The sequence below is a fragment of the Rhinolophus sinicus genome, chromosome 6 (genome assembly GCF_057876585.1).
Source record: "Rhinolophus sinicus isolate RSI-liver-muscle chromosome 6, RSI-T2T, whole genome shotgun sequence".
NCBI lineage: Eukaryota > Metazoa > Chordata > Mammalia > Chiroptera > Rhinolophidae > Rhinolophus > Rhinolophus sinicus.
The window spans coordinates 40,452,380-40,472,500 of NC_142506.1; the positions used below are offsets into that span (position 1 = coordinate 40,452,380).

Here is a 20,121-nt window from a genome sequence, read left to right on the forward strand (position 1 = left end):
CAAAGCAAATCACCAAGCACAACAACAACAACAACAACAACAACAAAGAAAAAACCAAATACATTCACATGTAAAAACAACCGATAACCCACACTTAACACAGGCAAAAATATGACAGGTATAAAAACGAAACAAAACAAAAAAAGCAGCGCAAGTCTTGGCTTAAGCCCACCAAGTAATCTCCAGGTTGTCCTCTGCTGTACCAAAAAGTCTCTGTGTCTTGTGCAGGTAGAGCCGGTCACCTCACCTGGTACCCAGAGTGACCCTGGTACTGCAGTTTTAGATGAGTGGAGCTATGGGGTCTGGATGGTAGTTTTTACACAGTCAGTGCAATTTCTGTTCTTGCCTGCACATATGCTCAGAGAGTAACACAACCAGCCCTGTGCCCAGGTCTCCTGAGTCTTAGGGCACTTCTTCTGTGTGTGCGTGTGTGCGCGCGCGCGCATGTGTGTGAAAGGCGGAAGATTTCTGAGCTGCTGAAAGCCCAGAGCTAAGTCTACCGCCTACTGCTGACCCCTGGGAATGTCTCCGCAATTGTAATTGCCCTGCCCTAGGGAGGCCAGAAAAGTTGCGGGCTCAGGATGAGGGAGTCTTTGCTCTCCCAGCCCATCTGTATCACACTCTTTCCAGCCTGTTCCCGGGGTCAGAGCTGCAAACTGGGTCTTCCCAGATCCTAAGCACTAGGGCTCCTCTGTAATCGGACACTACTCCTCAGTTCAGGGGCCAGCTTGAGTCTCTGGAAGGGCAGGGGTAGGATTGGGTCAGTGGGTGAGGGGCCCACGTATGGGTTTAAGTCCTTTTTCAGACCTAGGGCTCAGCTGAGGTTATTGCCTCAAATGCTGGATATGATGCTCTCTAGGCCGGAGAGATCAGCTGTGGGACACAGGAGAGATCAGCTGTGGAACACAGGGAAAGAGCCCACTTCCAGGCTCTTGTGGTCTCTGTTTTGTCCTGGGATCCCCTCCGTCTCAGCCATGGATGCAGGCTGCAGTCTCCACTCCGCTCCCTTCCCTCTTCCCCTGCTCGCCCAATTTGTCCACCTTCAAATAATACTTCTATGAGTCTCTTAGCTGTTCTGTGTGATGAGCAGAGGGTCCTTTGATGGGTTATAGATGTTCAATTTGTGGTAAGTTCCAGAGGAGAACTCAAGACCATCTTGCTGCAGTCATTGCTATGACGTCCCCTGTAAGTTTTTTTTAGTTGTGCTGTCGTGGCTGCCTCGATATCCTGAATCATTTCAAAATGTTTTCCTTTCATGGTCATTTTGACTTTGGGGAAGAGCCAGAAGTTTCACCTCATCCACTGGTGAAAAAGGTAGATGAGGACACACTGTAATGTTTTTTACTATTTCTTTTTTACAGGGCATTATTGGGGAACAGTGTGTATTTCCACGACATTTTTTATTGGGGAAAAGTGTGTGTGTTTTTCCCCCAGGAGCCATCAGCTCCATCTAAGTCAAGTTGTTGTCCTTTCAATCTTAGTTGTGGAGTGCGCAGCTCAGCTCCAAGTCCAGTTGACGTTTTTAGTTGCAGGGGCACAGCCCATCCCTTGCGGTAGTCGAACCAGCAACCTTGTGGTTGAGAACACGTGCTCTAACCAACTCAGCCATCCAGCCGCTGGGTGCTCAGTGGCAGCTCAGCTTCAGCTCATTGTCTTCATTCTCGTTGCGGAGGGCGCAGCTCGCTGGCTCATGTGGGAATCGAACTGGCAGCCTTGTTGCCCAGAGCTCACACTCTAACCAACTGAGCCACCCATCTGCCTCCTGTAATGTTTTTATTTAACAGAAATTGCAGTACCAGAAATGATGTGTGAGAGGGAGCACTGTCGTGATGGAGGATGAAATAAAGACACTCATGAAAGAGGACTCCCAGAACTGCTTCAGAAAGTAGCAAGAACAATGGGATAAGTGTGTTCAAAGCAAGGGGGAGTATTTTGAGGGGGATTAATGGCAATGTGTCTTTTACTGTAATAAATTATTTTATTTAAACATTCACCATAGTTTTTGATCACACCTTGTCATAAGCAAGACGAAGATTGACCGATACCTTTTGGATTAACCACAAATGAGTTTGTACCTTTTCTGGGGTGATTTGAGTGGAATGGTGTGCGTTGAAGCCCCATGTCATGGGAATGAAGTATAAATATGAGAGTGGTTTCATTATTATCACCATTATTTTATTATTTCTATCACTGAAGAAAATTTGAAATCCTAACTTTTAAGGGAAATAAGGAATGCAATTGCTCTACTTGTACCTCCAAATGTTTATTTTTAAAGAGAAAATTCCTTTACTCACTATTTATTGGTACCAGGTTCTTGGCACCGTGATAATTCTGGGACTGAGTTGATACATGATATAATATATGATATGATATGATATGATATGATATGATATGATATGATATGATATGATATATGATATGATACGATATGATATATGCTCCTTGCCATTACAGAGCATTTTACTGTCTAGTAGGGGATGTTAGACAAACCAGTAATTATACAATTATTCACAACAGTTTCAGTAAGCCCTGTAAAGAAAAATTAGGTGATACAATAGAACTTATAGCAGAGGATGGGGGAGGGATCAAGGACATCATGGAGTAAGTGAATTTGAACTAACATGGATTTTCCAGACTGAGTGCAAGTCCCTGAAGTGAGATGAAGCTTGCAACTGATTAAACAAATGAGATATGAGGTGGGAGAGGTAAGCAGATACTAAATCTATCTAGGTTGTAGTTCATTTAAAGGGTTTTGGATTTTACCCTAAGAGTGATGGCAAACCATTGAAACACTTTAAATAGGGGAGTAACTTGATCCCATCATTAGAATGTAAAGTTTTTGAGGGCAGTGATTTTCTGTTGTGTTCATTGTCTTGTCCCTCCTGTCTAAAATAGTACATGGCACTTTGTAGATGGCTCATATATTTTTGAATAAATGCTTTATTTTAAATGAGTGAATACATCTGTGTTTGACAAGATTATTCCATCTGTTATATGGTAAATAGATTGCAGTGTGAGGAGAGCGATTGTGAAGATTATCTCCTGAAAAAGTCCACGTGAAAGATGGTGGTACATCAAGGTGGTGATGGGAATGGAGAAGCACACTTAGGAGGTAGAAAAATTTGTTGGTGGCACATGTGGGACAAGAAGATAACAGGATGTTTTATGTATGAGCAACAGAGTGTGGCAGGGACATCTCTAAGTCACTGTGATTTAACTGAGCTTATCCTGCTTTTTTTTCCAAATTATTCTTCCTGTTGTGTTTTGATTTTGCTTTTTGACGTCACCATGCACTTCTAGATTCCTACTTATTCCTACAAAGTTTGTCTTATTTTGTTACCAAGCTCTGTGATTTTGACAAACTTTTAAAATGTCTCCTGAAGCTCTCCTTTTTTAGACCCACCTCCATGCTGGATGCCTGCATCATTTCTTGCATAGACTATTGCTGTCCAGTACTTCTGCCCTCTGACCTTTCTTACCTTACTTGTTCTCTGTTTCATACGTATCTAATCAGCATATAATTCAGCTGCCTAAATAGTCTCTGTGCTTTCCCATTGCCTATAATGTGAAATCTAAACTAATTGTACTGGTTGGCTGTTTTTGAAAGAGTATATTCAATTAAATTCAGTATTCATTTGAGCTCCTGCTATTTGCTTGTCTGTGATTTAGCCACATGTACATACCCTGTGCACCTTCATATTTTCCTGACTTGATTTACTGACTCTTATCCAAATGACCATAACTGCATTGGATGTGTACGCTACCATTTTTCTGTAGTAGCTCTCTTAGCCTTCTTTGTAGCCTTTCGTTATCGTTGGCAAATAAATATTATTGGAGTAAAAATTGTACTTAAAGACTATAAATGGTTTAGATCACTATCTAATGTTCTTGGGGTTTTTTTGGTTTGTTTTTTGTTTTAATCTTCTGGAATAGTCTGCCATTTGGACTGCAGGGTGTTACATAGATGCTTATGTTCAATTTATGGGCTCTTGGCGGTGCCTGTGTCTTTTTCTGCTCTTCCCACAAGCAGGAGTTACTTTTGTGTTTATTTGGGTGGTTCAGTTTTTCCTTAGTATTTTTATCACAGCCATTCAGTGAACATTTGTTGATTGCCTGTGCCAGGGCTTTCAAACTTTTCTTTCTTAAACAGGAGACCCTGTTTTTCAAAGGAAATCTTAAACAGAACACTAGTGCATAAAGCAGATAAATGTGGAACTGTGCTTGTTGAAGTGGGGTAATTAGATCCCACTGAATACATTTGTGTTTGACAAAATTATTCCATCTGTTGTATGGTAAATAGATTGAAGTGTGAGGGGAAAGGACTCTCAGTACCCCCTTGGTGGCTTTCGAGAGCCATCTCCAGGAGGTGGTTATTAGACTCAGAAGCAGGGATCACTGGAGTAAAAGTGATAACCACTGTGGGCGAGATGACATTTCTAAGAAACTGGCATATACAAGTAATGCCTGGAGTGCACCAGTATTCATATGACTAGCTGTCCTTTCCAAACTTTATGAAATTACTAATCGATTTTTCTAGCTAGAACCACCATTTGGGTACTTGTTAATGTTTATAGTGCTTTCTCATGGTGGACTACAGGTCATCTTTGTCAAAAAGTGAGAAAATTGGTTTAGATTATTTCCTACTTATACTTCTTAGCATTCCTATCTCCATTTAAGTGGGTGTGTGCTTTCAGCCTTTATCCTGTCTGCCTTAGTCATCCCTTGTCCCCTTCTAGGTAGCAACCATAGAGTTACCAATGTTTGGCTATTTTGTCATAATCTAGTTTTCCTTGTTTCTTTCTTACTTTCTTCATTCACTCATTCAATAAATCTTTATAATAGGTTGGTGCAAAAGTAATTGCGGTTTTTGCAATTATTTTTAACCTTTTAAACCGCAATTACTTTTGCACCAACCTAATAAAATGCCTGCTACCGGTATTCCAAGTACTCTTCTAAATGCTGTGGCAGCTGAAGTTAATGAAACAGGTAGAAATTCCTGTCTTCATGAAGCTGACATTGTGGTTGGGGGACATTCGAAAACAAGATAAATGTGTCAAGTACTAGCTGATAAGTTCTATAGAAGAAGGGAAGGAAATTTCCTATTATTGTCCCTATACAGAGATGACTCAAACATTTTTGAAGTTATTTTTCAAGAAATAGTAATGGATTAGTATGGATTTGCCTCATTCTTTTGCCCAAATCTTAACTCAAGTTCATGCTCTTTCAAGGCATGAAGTTATGCTTCAGGCTGTCATTTCTGATTACAGACCAGCTGCTGCCCTCGCTGCTGACTGGCTCATTCCAGGACTAAGCCCCTGGCCTTGTTCACTACCTGGCCTTGTTCTCATTAGTGTAGTTACCCCATGTTTACTAATTACCTAGACTGAGCGTGTCTTATTCTCCTGCTTCTTCAGAGCTCAGAGCTCACTTATCTTAGTCAATCATTGGGTTTCAGACTTTTATTTTTTCTACCTCTTAACTATTAAATGAATATGCAGAAGCCCAATCTATAAACAAGAATGGTATTTAGGTTGAAGCCAAAGGCACACCTCCTCCCTCCTTATTCCCACCCTTTCAGATTGTGTTGTCATCTCCATGGACTCCTGCCGTGGAGTCATTCTTATTTTTTTTGCCCCCATCCCCTCAAGTTTTTAACCTATTGTTTCTCAGTCAAGTTGTAGGGTGCAGCATCCTGGCCCATGACTAGTATGAGCCTTACGCTCCACTGGGCTGAGGCGGTCGTTGTTCAGCCGCCCACAGCAGCTCTCGTGGGCTGCAGGCCAGCCTTGCTCACGGTAGCACACGTCAGCACACACTACCAGCTGTTCACAGCAGCCCAGCTCCACGGAGAGTTGTTCACAGTCTTAGCTGTAGAGGGCACAGCTCACTGGTCCATGTGGGAATGAACCATTGACCTTGGCGTTAGGAGCACCGTGTTCCAACCACCTGAACCACGTGTCCGCCCCCATTATTTCTAGTATAGAATTTCAGAGCCATTCATGTATGGTGCTGTCCTTTTGTGATGACAGAAATGTTCTGTAACTGAGCTTTCTGATACAGTAGCCATCAGCTACAACTCTGTAGCCATACAGCCACGGCTGTTGAGCACTTGAATGTGGCTAGTGTGACTGAGGAAACTGAATTTAACTTTAATGAATTAAAATGTCAATGTTCACATGTGGCTAGTACAGTAGTATTGGAAGGTGCACTTCTAGGATAATGCTAACTCTAGATTGAACACTTACTGAATTTGCTTTATTTCCATTTTCCAGATCATGTATAAAATAACATTAGTTTTAGATGATAATAAACTCTGAGAAGGCCTGGAATAAGTTCTGGCTTGTAAACTTAGACAAATTATTCAACTCCTCTGGGCTTCAGTTTTCTTACATAAGATGGGAAAATTAGTAGTACCTTTTCATGGTGAGATTTAAAATGAGATAAAGCATGCAGAGCATTTGATACAGTGCCTAATGCTTGATTTTAGGTGATTCATCCTAATATGTGTTGTTTTTTTTTGTATGTTTTTTGCTTGTAAAAATAAAACATGGTCATTGTAGAACATTTACATAAAAGAGAAAAATAACAAGAAGAAACTACAGAATAACCTGTTATCCCACCATCCATAGACAATTAACAGAAAAACTATGTGTGGAAGAAATTGTGTTTTGGTTCATAATATGCTTTTCTCTTTGTTTTGAATGTGCATATTTATGACTACTCTGATATTCTTATTGTAAAAAAGGGTGCTTTAAGTCATATGTGTATAAATTGCCTTATAACGCCTTTTTTTCTAATATTATAAAAGGTCTTAGGAAATATGTTGTGATTACTGAAAGGTATTTTAAAACTGGTGAATTCAATAATTTACTAGTGTTTTTCTAGATTTATCTTTGGGTACTTAATATTTTCAGAGTGTAGAAATTCTTTTTAGGATTCTTTTAGGATGATAGTAAAAAGATACGTAGATGATTTTATCTTAAGTTAAATATGTCATGTCTCTTCAAGTTCTGAAGTCTCAAAGTTGTGACTATAGGCATGCTTTATGACATTATAGTAATATCTATTCATTTAAAATACTAAATTTATTGAGCACCTTCTATGTGTCAGGCACTGTGAAAAGTGCTGGGAATATAAAAACAAGTAAGATGTCACCATTGCCTTTACGTATATTATGGGCTAGTGGAGAGACTGACCTTGGTTCTAAATACAGTGTGATCAGTGCTGTAAGAGGGAACTCAACAATGTAATGGGAATATGGGACAGTCTGGGCCAGCTGGGGGTGGAAGGGCTGTCTGCAAAAGAGTTCTGGCCAAAGTGATACCTGAATGGAGTTCTAAAGGAATGATGTACTTAACCAGGCATTGGTTGGGTAAAGAGTATTCTAGGAAAAGGATGTAATGTGATGGAAGCCTGAGAGTGACCCAGGGGCATTTAGAGAGCTACAGTAATTCAGTATGGAGTTCAGAGGTGGGGATGGCAGTGGGTGGGAGAAATGAAGATGGGTCTGGAACAGTGTCAGGAGCCAGATGGGTCATAAAAGTCTTTCTGTGTCCTATTAAAGTACCAAGACTTTATGGTTAACATTATAAAAGGTCTTTGAGGATTACTAAGAGGAAAGGGGCAAGATCTCTGATCACATCCTTGGCATATGTAGTAAAATGACTGTAATTTGCAGATGGATAGAGACAAATAGTACTGGGTAGTGAGTCATTTAGTGGGTTGTTGAATAGGCCAGGTGAGAGATGATAGATGATGAGGGTTTGAATTTAGGCTGTTGAAAAGAGTAGACCTCTGGATGTTTGGGTCTAGAACTTGGAATGGAATGTTAGGTCTAGAGTAAAGTCATCCACATAATAATGGCTATGGTGTGACTATCACACCACAAATAAAGTCACTAAGGAAAAGGTGTAGAATAAAAATTTAAAGAGGAATTATCAAGGAACATTGGGGGAAATACTTGTAGTTATCACAGATGGAGAAAGGTGAGCCATTAAGAAAGACAGAGAAGGAGAAGCCAGAAAGGCCTGAGAAAAATGAGAGTGTTTGAATGATAGAATCCCGAGGATACTAATGTTTCAAGAAGGAGGAAGTGGTAAACAGTGTCAGGTTTGGATTAATAATAAAGAGACAACTGAGAAGAATTTCAGTGGGAGTTAGGATACCTTGATGCTACATTCAAGCACTATTTATTTTAGTCTGGATTCTTTGGTTTCAAGTGAAAAGTCAGCTCAAACTAGGTTTTAGGCAAAGGAGGGATTGATTGACTAGGATCTGTACACGGTTTGGAAGATACAAATTATAGGAATTTTAGAGATGCAACTAGCACCTAGGATGAGAAACTTAGTTCTGTCAGGATAATGTCTTGCCATTTCTTTTCTTTGTTTCTTTCTGCCTATTAGTTGCCTTCTTTTGCACTGCAGGCATGCTTGCTAGACTAAAAGACGATAATAGACAGTCCAGTCTTATACCTCTGGAGTAGGATTGTTTTCTTTCTTCAGTTCTGAAGATAAAAATCTTGGGGAATGGCTGAGATCACCCATCTTGGACTAGATAGTGTGCCTGGGTCAGACACTAAGGTTATGAAAGAACGTGGTGACTCCCAAGATATTTCTGAGATTAGAGGGTATAGCAGGTCCTAGTATGAGGAGGGAAACTTTCTAGGCAGTCTCATTAGTGTTTACTATAAGTATGAGTAAGATGGAATGGGAAATGTGGAAGCAGGAAAAGTGAGTGTAGATTACTCTTTTGAGAATCTGGGCTGTGAAAGTGAGTCTTTTGATGATAACTATACAGGGACAATTGGACATTGGTATGGCTATTTTATAAGTAAATCATTGATGATGATTTAGTAATGAGGATTGAAAGTGTATTTGAAAATAAGAGGTACATGTCAATTTTAATGTTTATTGGAAAAAGAATCTACGCAGACATATACTTGTGGACATAATAATTTAGGTGAACAGAGAAAGTCTGGTTGTATTCACCAAATTCAAAATAATTTTATTTATGGTCACTTTATTGTCAGATATGTTCTCTGGGTAGTCTTCTTTGTGTTTGAGATGATCATAAGACACATCGGTGGAAAGAAACCAGAGAATATTAATTTTCACAAAAGATCCTTGAGGTCATGTAATCCAAGATGCTTAATCTTATAGATAAGAAAACCAGACTCCAAAGAAGTGAAATGAAGGAATTACTTACAGATGCAAAAGTCCCTATCAGAAGAAAAGGGACTATTTCCTTCTTGGGTTTCTGTTTAGAAAGTGAGGAAGTTTTCCTTAGAGCCTCTTCCGTAGACTTCCTTTCATGACCCTGTCCTGAATTATAGCCCAACACTCACCTGTAATACCTGTTGCTGACAAGGGGAACATGATAACCTGATGAATGTAATAAACAAGGAGGATCTGACCCCCAAGAATTGTCTACCTGAATCAGATCAGGGCTCTCCAGCAAGGAAGAGGGGAGAAGGGCTACTGAGTAGGAACTCAACAGTGTCAATGCATAACTAAGCTACAGACCTTATATTTTATTCTATATTTTATCCTGGGGACAATGGGACACTGAAAAAATTAAATCAGGGGATTGATAAGGTCAGATTGGTGTTTCAGCAATAGTAATCTTCATAAAATACCTATAAGACATGAGGTAACAACAAGTCATTTTTACACTTGCTTTAAACCACATAATAAATTAGTTGCAGAGTTGAACTGAATTTTAGATCTCCAGTATTTTCCCACATTACCTACATTCCATTCTCTCATTATGTACTTATACGCTACTGATGATTGTGTGTTTGTCTTTTGCCATGAAATTATGGTTGATACCTTTAAATTGACTATGATACAGGAAATGAATTTGTAAAAGTTAGGAATGTAACTATCCTTCTTATGATTACATTTATTTTTAAACGCATTAAGGAGGTATTTGAAAAAATGCGATCAAGTTGCTTACTATTTTCACTGATTTGTGTCTTTGGGTGTATAATACACATACACATACATAACTACCATACAGATAGGCTGTCATAAATGATAAAAGAAGGCAGAGGAAGCATGATGTGGTTGGTGCCTGGGGTACTGGAGAAAGCTATAAGAGGATGAAGTAGTGAAAAATGTATAAGATGAGACAGGTCCTTTTAGATGAAGGGAACAACAGCAGCACAAAAAGAGGCAGAAAAGCCAGGAAATACCAAGCTTCCCTGTATAGATACAGCATAGACTCTGGGGAAAGACACTGGAAATAAAGCTGTGAATGGATCAGGTAGAGAAAGACACAAGAGAATGGAGCTCACACGTGTTGGTGGCCAATATGAGCAGGCACTGTGCTAAGGTCCTGATAAGGTAGCAATGATTGTATCCCCATTCTTTTTATAAGAGACTGAGGCTCCAGATGACTACTTTGCCTAAGGGTTCACTACTAATTATTGAGAGAATCTACATTTGAAACCTAGAAATTCTCCTATTATGCCAAATATCCTTTCACTGTACAATTTCATTGTGTTTAAAATGTTAGTATTTGACTTTTATTTTCATGCATTGTCGAAGGGTTCTGAGAAGGAATGAACATTACCAGAAGTGCTCACCAGGGAAATTAGATGGTAGCACTGTGGAGGCTGGATGGCCACCATTCTAGTCTTTCTTCAACAGTCTACTGTAACATCAGACATTGGAGCCACTAAATGACTCTGTTGTCAGAACTATGTTTGCCATATTTAACAGAGAAATAAAAATAAAATGCTGTACCCAGTTTTGTTCCTCCCTGTCTTCTTTTCATTAGTAGTACCTCTGTTCCACTTGGGCTTAATCCTCTTTAGTGCATACCTTCTAGCTTCCTTAACTAACGCTTATTCAAATAAGACTAACTCTGGATTAACTAATTGACCCAGATGCTCTTCAATCCATAACACCTCTGAAGCATAGATATTTCTTCTATTATAATTGACATGATCAACTCTGATAGAAAAAGACGTACAATACTTTCTGTCTTTTTACACTAATCAGATCTAGAATGTTATATAAACAAGGAAAATGTAGAGTGCTTATTCTTTATACCTTAAAAATATGTCTGGAACTATTTCAACTAACTAAAAGTAAAATAAGTGCCATGGCAGATTATGTCATACCTTTTCTTTTTACTTAAAAAAAATAGAATTGGAAAATATACCACATCTAGAAGGCCCTGACACTGAATTGGATATTGAAATGGCATCAGTAATGTATCTATAACTGGCACACTTTCTTCCATGCATCAGCCATCTTTGGTACATATGTGTTGGATGTTTGCCATGTGAGTTGAAATGTCACCACATACGGAGTATCTTGTTTAGAAGTGGTGTGAATCATTAAGGTAGAGGTAAAGTCATTTCTTCTGATTATACATACCTTCCTGGTCTAATACAAATTGTTTTTCTTTCCTCTTTTGTTTTATCATTTTGTGTCAATCTTTTAATAAGTTTCAGTATTCTCCAACAGTAATTAAAACTGGAAGTTATGTACAAGGACAGTATAATTTTCATGAACTTAAAAATTGCATGAGAAGTATTATTACTTAATATTGGTTTTACTTTATCCTCTAATTTGAAATAGAGTGAAATGCTTCTGTGGTTAAATCAGCTTTTCTGTTGTTTGCTATAAAAGTTTCAAAAATAAATTTTTCAAAAAAGTTTTTTAAATAATTCGGAACAAATGCAACAGAACTCAGCATACTTGAAACACATTTTCTGAATTTATCTGAAATATTTCTACTCCAGAGACTTTTTGTGTGTGTAAGGGTTAGGCCTGGCTGGTTATTTCACCATCTCTCTCCATCCTGGATTGATTGTACTAAATAGCACAGAATGAGTTACATATGTCTCACTTTGTCTAAGTTTGTAGGACCTCTGCGTTGGAGCTCAAGTTGATCAGAGAAAGGTAACCATCTTAGAAATTTGGCTAATTTCAAAATCCTAAATATCTATATATATCCCAGTTAGAATGTATATATTCCTGTTAGAAGTTGTGGTGGTTTGCTATGCGTTGGCTCAGTTGTTATTGTTCTTAAAATATAGATGACATTTCAAGAATTTAAAACCATTTATCTGCTTCTCCTTCTCCTTCTCCTTCTCCTTATTAATGATTTTTTTTTGGATAGGAATTATGTTACAAATGTGGACCAAGACACATATTCAGAATATTTTCAAATGAAAATAATGATGTATCAAAAATCTTCCTATAATTGGACAGATGAAGACAGAAATACAAAGATTATCTGAAATTTGAAAAGGAAACCCATTGTTAACTTTATAGTTTATTCTTTTTTTCTTAATGTGGGCTATTTTTTAAAAAATAAAGAAAAATGGGTTTAAGATACACGGTTTCAAGTTCAGGTATTGTTCAAGAACCAAATCAAGGTAAGTAAGGTGGGGGCCGTGTTTTCTAGAGCTCAGCTTTTAGCTCCTGGGGTAAACGAATCTGTCCAGGGTAAATTTCTCTCCCTTCAGGCTCTTTGCTCCCTGTTTTGGTCTTTCTTTCTTCTCTTTTCCTTCTACTACTTTATTTATTTTTTTCATTATTCCCACTTCTCCACCCCCATCTTGCTCTTCCTTTTCTCTGTCTGTGCAACAGCGTGCTTCAATCTGTGTATCTGGATTGGCTTCTCTAACAGTTCCGTTGAGTGTTAGCAGAATGAAAACCAGATGGACCAGCAGTTCCCACTGTTATCTCCCAGCCGACTCTGGCAAGCTTCCCTTTATCCCTCCTTCCTTGGCATGACAGAAATATTTGCCTTTATTTAGGGAGGCTTGTATTTGCCGCTCTACCTCTTCCCTCAGCTGTAACATAAGCGGAAAGCTATTTAGTCTCTTGTTGCTGAGGTTGGTTGAGGTGAGTAGATTGTGCAATTAATTTAACTATTGAAGTAGTTTTAAACCTGCCTAACTTCTGTGTTTTTCTAGACTAAGTGATTTACTGTTACTGGTTTTTAATGATCTGTTTTTTAAATTATCTAGAATAGCAATATGAAGACAATTTTTAGCAATAAGACAAAGGCAGAAATATTCCTCTGTATCTTTACTATCATCTCACTCAGAACATTTATTCACTACAGGGACATTCATTGTTATTCAATTAGCAGTTAGAGATTAACAAATAGAGACCCTGATACTGTTAACTAGATCATCTTTCAAAATGCTCTTATTAGAATGATAATGATTTTCATTCTTTTGTTACAACTTGCCTAATATGGTATCCACATTATTTCAACTTTCAAATATTGTATTCTATTACAATCCAAATCTTATGAAACTTCTTTGAATAAAGGTGAGGTAGATTTGGAATTATCGTAGTAGTAATTTTGGCTTTTCATTTTCTTTTAATAATTGACTTTTAAGTAATTTTGAATAATTAACTCCATACCCCTATGATTATTATAATGTTTTAAAAGATCCATTCTTTATTAATAGTCTGTTACTTTACTTTTCAAAAAGTCCAAGTGTAAAATATTTGTGTCTAAGGCTGCAAGAGGCATCTCAGACATGTTGGGGGTATGTATATGTGTGTGTGTATGCATATGTGTACATAATTATGGAAAATTGGATCTAAGAAATAAACAAAAACTATTTTTTAACTGAAGATTTGATAAAGAGATTAGATTGAGGGAAAAAAGTTCAAAATTTCAAAGGAAAAGGATACTTCGTAGAAAACATGTTCATTAATGGGTAATCAGGAAATTTCTCCACATCTGTCACCTTAATCATGAAAAATATAAGGAAGGTCTTTAGTTCTTTTTAGGTCTCAGTTTGGTACTTTCCCATTCTCACTTTGCCTGAGAATATTAATTGAAATATTGGTCTCATGTTTTTAAAGTGGTTGGTCCTAAACTCACAAATTCTAAGTAAATAATATCATTGTGTGATATATGGCATTTACATAGCGGTGATTTTTCAAACACGGCAGAAAAAAATTGAAGTGAAAGGTGTGTTTCACTTCAATTTTGAGGAGACATAACCTGCTTCATCTAACAGGCCAGAAAACTAAGCATGGACATGGGATGATGGCAGGTGTTACAAAAATCACCAAACACTGGCTCCTAACTGTATCCTACCTGTACAACAGAGCTTCAGATTTGTGTTATTTCTGAGCTGTCTGAGGGGTCCATTACCATCCTACTTTCTCACCTATTTTTTACCTCTTACTAATGTTGGCTTCAGCTTTGAGTGAAGTTGTGCTCTTGCATATAACACTACCAAGTTAACGTCTGCCCCAGCCAAAAATAACAATAGGATGTAAAATAACCCAGCTACAAATGAGGTCCTGCCATCTGGGCTACACTGTCTTGAATAGGGTTTGGATGATAAAGTCCTTATTTAAACTTTAGTAGATAAGCCTGTTTTATTGATAGAAGATGTTAGATTTCTTCTGTTTACTTGCTTTTAAAAAAGATGAACCCCACTTAAAAAACGGAGGTGCTTAAGGAGGAAAGTAACATGTTCATGGTGGCATCTTCCAGATCAGACTGAGAAGCACTCCACAATGCCAGACTCACCTGTGGATGTGAAGACTCCGTCCAGGCTGACTCCTCCCACTATGCCACCTCCCCCAACCACTCAAGGAGCCCCAAGAACTAGTTCATTCACACCGACAACATGTGAGTAGGAATTTCTGCATTTCCTGTTTTCATTTTGAAGTTTAAATTAATTTTTTTCCTGCAAATAAAAATTAAGGGAAAAGAAGATCCAGCATCAATGATTATGCAGAAATGAAGCAAAAAAAAAAATCATTTGTTTGCCAGTGAGTAGTTACTGAGCACAGACGTGTCATATCTTAGATATAATTTGTATGATTGCCAATACCTACTTCCCTTTTCGTGATTGCTTCAAAGTTGTAGCCTGTTATGATGTCAGCGAATGAAGAACACTACATTTGGTCGTAACACCAGTTGTTACAACTATAACTTTTAATTAGACTTATGTGGTGCTCCTTATTTTAGTTTATTCATTTTCACTTGGAACATGTTAATATGCTGTAATTATTTCTAGGTTACTTCTGATCTTCTAATATTACTTCTATTATTTCCAAATCATGTTAAAATCTAACATTTTTAGGTTAAAATGATAAAACTCTAATATCGGCACACAAAAAAAGACTGTACAACAGTTACATAGAAAACTTTCTGAAATGAGGTGCATCGTTCTTGTCTTAAACCTGTCAGACTTTTATAAAACCTTTACTCCGTTCCATCTTGGCTCAGGACTTGAATTGTGAATCACTGGAGTGTATTGCTTTCTGTGTCGTCCAAGGAAAGGACAGAACATTCTGACAAAATAGCAACTTTTCTTTCTTTCCTGTATATTCTAGTAGGGATAGCAGATAGCTTTGTTTTCATCAGTCTCAAAGCCCTGGTTAAAATTGTCATCAAGGATTTGTGAAACAAATAATGCTATCTGTTGCAAATAATACAATTTATAGACAATGTGCCATGAATCTATATGAATAAAAAATAACAGACAAAAATAGATTCATGGACTTAAAAGGGATTAGCAAAATACACACCCCAGGTTGTTTGTCCAGTGTCACACTGCCATTTTAAAAAAACAGTTCCAAATGTGTAAGGAGCAGGAGGCTACAACAGTGCCAAGTTGTAACCCTGTCATCTTATATGTCGTTTGTTGTTACCCCAAGCCCAGTGATAGTCATATGACTCCTGTGAGAGGTTCTAGTGAGCTATAATTTCTTGACAGGTTGCTTTGGTACTCATTTAGGACAAGAGACCATTTATTACTGAAACTTTAAGAATAATAGAGCACTTAAAACATCTTCAAACTATTGTTGGAGATAGTTTATCAAAATTACATTTAAAAATGAATTTGGTAAAGATCAGTTTGTCAAATTAATTGATTTAACATTATAAAATCGACATTTTCTTTAGTGAGAAATGTGCAAATTTTTCTAGCCTATTTCTTATGGATTATCTTCTTGATTTTCAAATAAATTTTATTGGACATGAATTTACTGAATTACCACTAACCATTCTATTATTTGGATAAATGTACCCCTTCAATTTCTTGAAATAAATCCTTGATAATTACCACATCCATTTTGGCTTCTTAATAAAATTTGCATTTTCCCCAAAGAAGTGGTTAAGAAATGTGAGGAGGAGAAAATAGCCTTCTAATTGGGTGGTATAAGGTTAAAACTTGAAAGTCCAATTTCTGTAAACACAGCTGTCAGTTATGTGTACAAAACATGATTAAAAATGTTCAGTGATAAATTTAGTCTCCACCAAATGTACACTTTCTTTAGGGGAGCAGTTTAGAAAGCAATAGTCCTATTATATTGATGTAAGCTGGTGACAAAAGGCTGACATCCAAACATTGTTCTATGTTTGAAACATTTCAGGTGGTTGGCATATGTGCACATGGGAGGCAGGGCTGTTTCTGTGTTACAGCCATCTCCATTTATAATCAGCTTCTGTGCAGAATACCCTTATGCAGTGTGAGGAGTAGACCCACTTATTATAGAGTACCTGAGCCTGTGGTAATCCTGTGAAGTCAAAACAGTTTACAAAAAAAGCCCCAAAAGTTTTTAAATTACAAGATCTACCAGATCTAAAGGGAAGGACACTTGGTTGTAATTTCCTTGTGCATTTCTCTGTAAGTTTATTTTTTCTTTCTGATTTTGTGCTCTTAACAGTAACTAATGGCACAAGCCATTCACCCACAGCCTTGAATGGTGCCCCCTCACCGCCCAATGGCTTTAGCAATGGGCCTTCCTCTTCTTCCTCTTCTTCTCTGGCTAATCAACAGCTGCCCCCAGCCTGTGGTGCCAGGCAACTCAGTAAGCTGAAACGATTCCTTACTACCCTGCAGCAGTTTGGCAATGACATTTCACCAGAGATAGGCGAGAGAGTCCGCACCCTCGTACTAGGACTAGTGGTAAGTAAACAGAAATCAGCCCAATTTTCTGGGGTAAGGGAGAGTATATGGGTGAGATGCAAAAATATAGACTCCTTTCTCACAGCTATTTTGTTCTAGTACTTTCTACCCCTGGGGATTGCTGCAAGTCTGCTAATTCTATAGTAACAAGGTTTTTAATTCTGTATTGTGTATTGACTCCTACCACGGTTTCTTTTACTATTTGACTAATAAAGATATGGTTATATACACTTATTGTTATCTTGGCCATAAATGTGTATGTGTGTATAAAATTCAATAAGTACATTCTCCTGGTATAGCTAGTGCCTTTCAACGACAAAAAGTTTTTGTTATGTTAATGATTCGGTTAATTTAATTGGGTGCTCATTTTAACTTAGTTGCCTTGAGGGATTTTTATTATCAGCCTGGATGAACAAGAATTTATAACAAGTACCACATTTTTTCTTCTTTTATGTGTTGTCATTTTTAGGGTTAATAATATTTTTAAAAATTTTTATTGTGGTAAATATATATAACATAAAATTTACAATTTTAACCATTTCTAAGTGCACAGTTCAGTGGCATTAAACATATCCACTTTGTTGTATAACCATCACCACCATCCATCTTCGGAACTTTTCCATCACCTCAAACTGAAACTGTATCCATAAAACAACAGCACCCCAATTTTCTCTCCCCTCAACCTCTGGTAAGCACTAATTGGTGTTTGAAACAACAACAAAAAAAAAAACCCAACCAATTCTTTGTTATAGGTAGAATTACTTAAATTATTACTTTAAGAATAGAAGTGTTGATTTGGGCACATTATAGTACATTCTATATATCATCACACAGAAAATCAGAACATACATAATTTTTAGGGTCCTAAGTCACTTTTACATTTACTTTGATTTCCTATGTGAGTAGAAGATATTCATTTAGGAAGGCGATTTTCCCATAGCAAACTGAGTTGTAGAGAGTCTGTGGGTCACATATTTAGTCCTTTTATCATCCAGGCTTATGGTAGAACTGAGATTCAGAGAGTAGGCAACAGTTTCCTTTTTCTTGAAATAGATCATTAATTTTTATTACATGGATTTATCATGGACAAAGACATACCAGTTCTGTTTTGCCAAAGAAATTCCAGTATTTAAAATCTGGGTGAGAGTCTAGTGTAGTTGACCTGCTTTAAGTCACAGTATCTCACATTGACAGAAATTTTGCAATTCAGTTTTTAAACATTGCCTCTCTCTCGTCTACACTCTAAGAACAAAAAGCTTTCACATTTGCCACAACCCGTCAGCTTCACCTTGTACTCCTCCAGTACAGGAAGGTGATTTTAACAGAAGAATTTTAGCATACTGCAGTTACTTTTGTCAGTCACTTACCTTTTCCTTTTTATTATTCTTGAGTTTTGCATAATAGGCTTTTCATCACCTAAGTAAGTTAGACCAAAGAACCACAAAGTAAATCCAAAACAGTAATTGTATCAAGAAAATGGTGAATGTTGTTAGTAATAAAAACTCTTTTTTGACAACTGTTTTATAAATTTGATATGTACTTTAACAGTGGTTTCCATAAGTTCAAATATTGAAAAATTAGTAGCTTCAAGTAGATTTTCCCACATATTAGGTGGCATACTTTTGATAGCAATACTTTTTAAAAATGTATTTATTTATCTACAAACCTTACGGAGGTTAAGTTAGGAGAAGATATTAATTAATAGTGCTTTGCCATAATAGACAGGCAGTGAACATTTGCTAAATGAGTGAATGAATAGATAACAGATTTTGTTTTGAGCGTTGACTGCAAGCTTTTACACATGCCATTTTATTCAAATCTTGGGACCATCCTTTAATTTAAGGTAGTGATTTTTATACACCTTTTACATGTGGGGAAACTGAGGTTTACAGAAATAAAATATATAACTGGTAGTGACAGACCAGTGATTTGAACTCAGGCAGTAAATCATAATGATGAATCTCATTATGCAGTTATTTAGACAGGATTAAGAAAAATATTAGTAACTGTTTTAATGTACAAAACACAATCGGTATAGCTTTAGAAAATGAGCCATAGAAACAAAATGATTTAAAAAAAAAAAAAGGGTTCCCTAACCTCTGTAGTTACAGATAGGAAGTTAGTGTTTATTCATAATTTCATGTTAAGATGGTTTGAATTTGGGAGTATAAAAACCTTAGAATTTGGTGCCCCCCCCCCCCATACTTTATCATAAAAGGAAAAGAAACTGCATAAAAAGTGGGTGGAACAATATTCTGAAGGTGTTAAGTCACAAATACCCCAATTTTGTCAGGCATGTAGATAATTAAAGGGTTGAAGTTGAGACTGCAATTTACAGTTGTGATTCTGCCAGGAACTAAGGAAAATGAACCAAAATATAGTTAACTTACTCAGCACTTTTATAACAAGTTGGTTGTCTGTTAAGTAGATACTTTTATCAGTAACGAGGTGTGAACAAAAACTGCAATGAATGAACATTAAAAAATAAATTAAAAACATTTATTACACATTGCCATTGAGACAGGTTAGTTAGCATGTTGTTAGGTAGACAGGAAGGTCCCTGGTGGAATAAGCAAAAGGCAGCCATATCCTAAAACTCCAGGTTCTGGAATGTCTCCTTCACTCCAGGACGAAGATATGAGAACTTGCCTTGAAGTTAATAAATTATCTCAAATCCCTTTTGGCCGGACAAAGGAGCAGATCTGATAGATAGGAATGGGTTATTTTGTTAATCCCTTCAGAATGGGCAAACAGGACAAACGTGATAGATGAATTCAATTAGAAGGCTCCAGCCCCCTTCCCCAAACAGGCAAGGGAAGGTATAAAAGTAAGAACTTTTGCCCCAGTCACTGGGCACCCCCATTTGGGACCTCCTCCCGCTCGGGAGCTCTGACCCTTTGCTTTCAATAAACTGTCCTCTTTTTAAAACTCTTTGCCTCTCCTGGGTCCGTGTTTCCATTCTTTGGTCTCACGAGGCACGATCCGGCCTACACCCAGACACTGCCCGCAGATCCAACATCACCATTAATCCCCACCCCAATACTCCCCCCGCTTCTAACACACTTATCCCATCGTTCTTGCCACTTTTTGAAATAGTTCTGCAAGTCCTCTTTCATGAGCGTCTTTAGTTGCACTGTCATGGCTGCCTCGATGTCCTAAATCAACTCAGAAAGTTTACCTTTCATGGTCATTTTGACTTTGGGGAAGAG

General features: G+C 37.5%; 1 protein-coding gene across 8 annotated transcripts in view; it reads left to right on the forward strand.

The window, feature by feature from the left end:
- Positions 1-20,121, forward strand: part of RUNX1T1 (RUNX1 partner transcriptional co-repressor 1) — a 183,518-nt gene that overhangs the window by 99,650 nt on the left and 63,747 nt on the right. For 7 of the 8 annotated variants that reach the window (XM_074316318.2, XM_019718441.3, XM_019718440.3 and 4 more), the window contains 2 exons: positions 14,488-14,625; positions 16,671-16,912. In XM_074316318.2, coding sequence (XP_074172419.1) covers positions 14,488-14,625; positions 16,671-16,912 — 380 coding nt within the window. Of the gene's footprint in view, positions 1-7,531; positions 12,864-14,487; positions 14,626-16,670; positions 16,913-20,121 lie in introns of those variants that run through there. The other variant, XM_019718444.3, reaches the window with a different exon arrangement.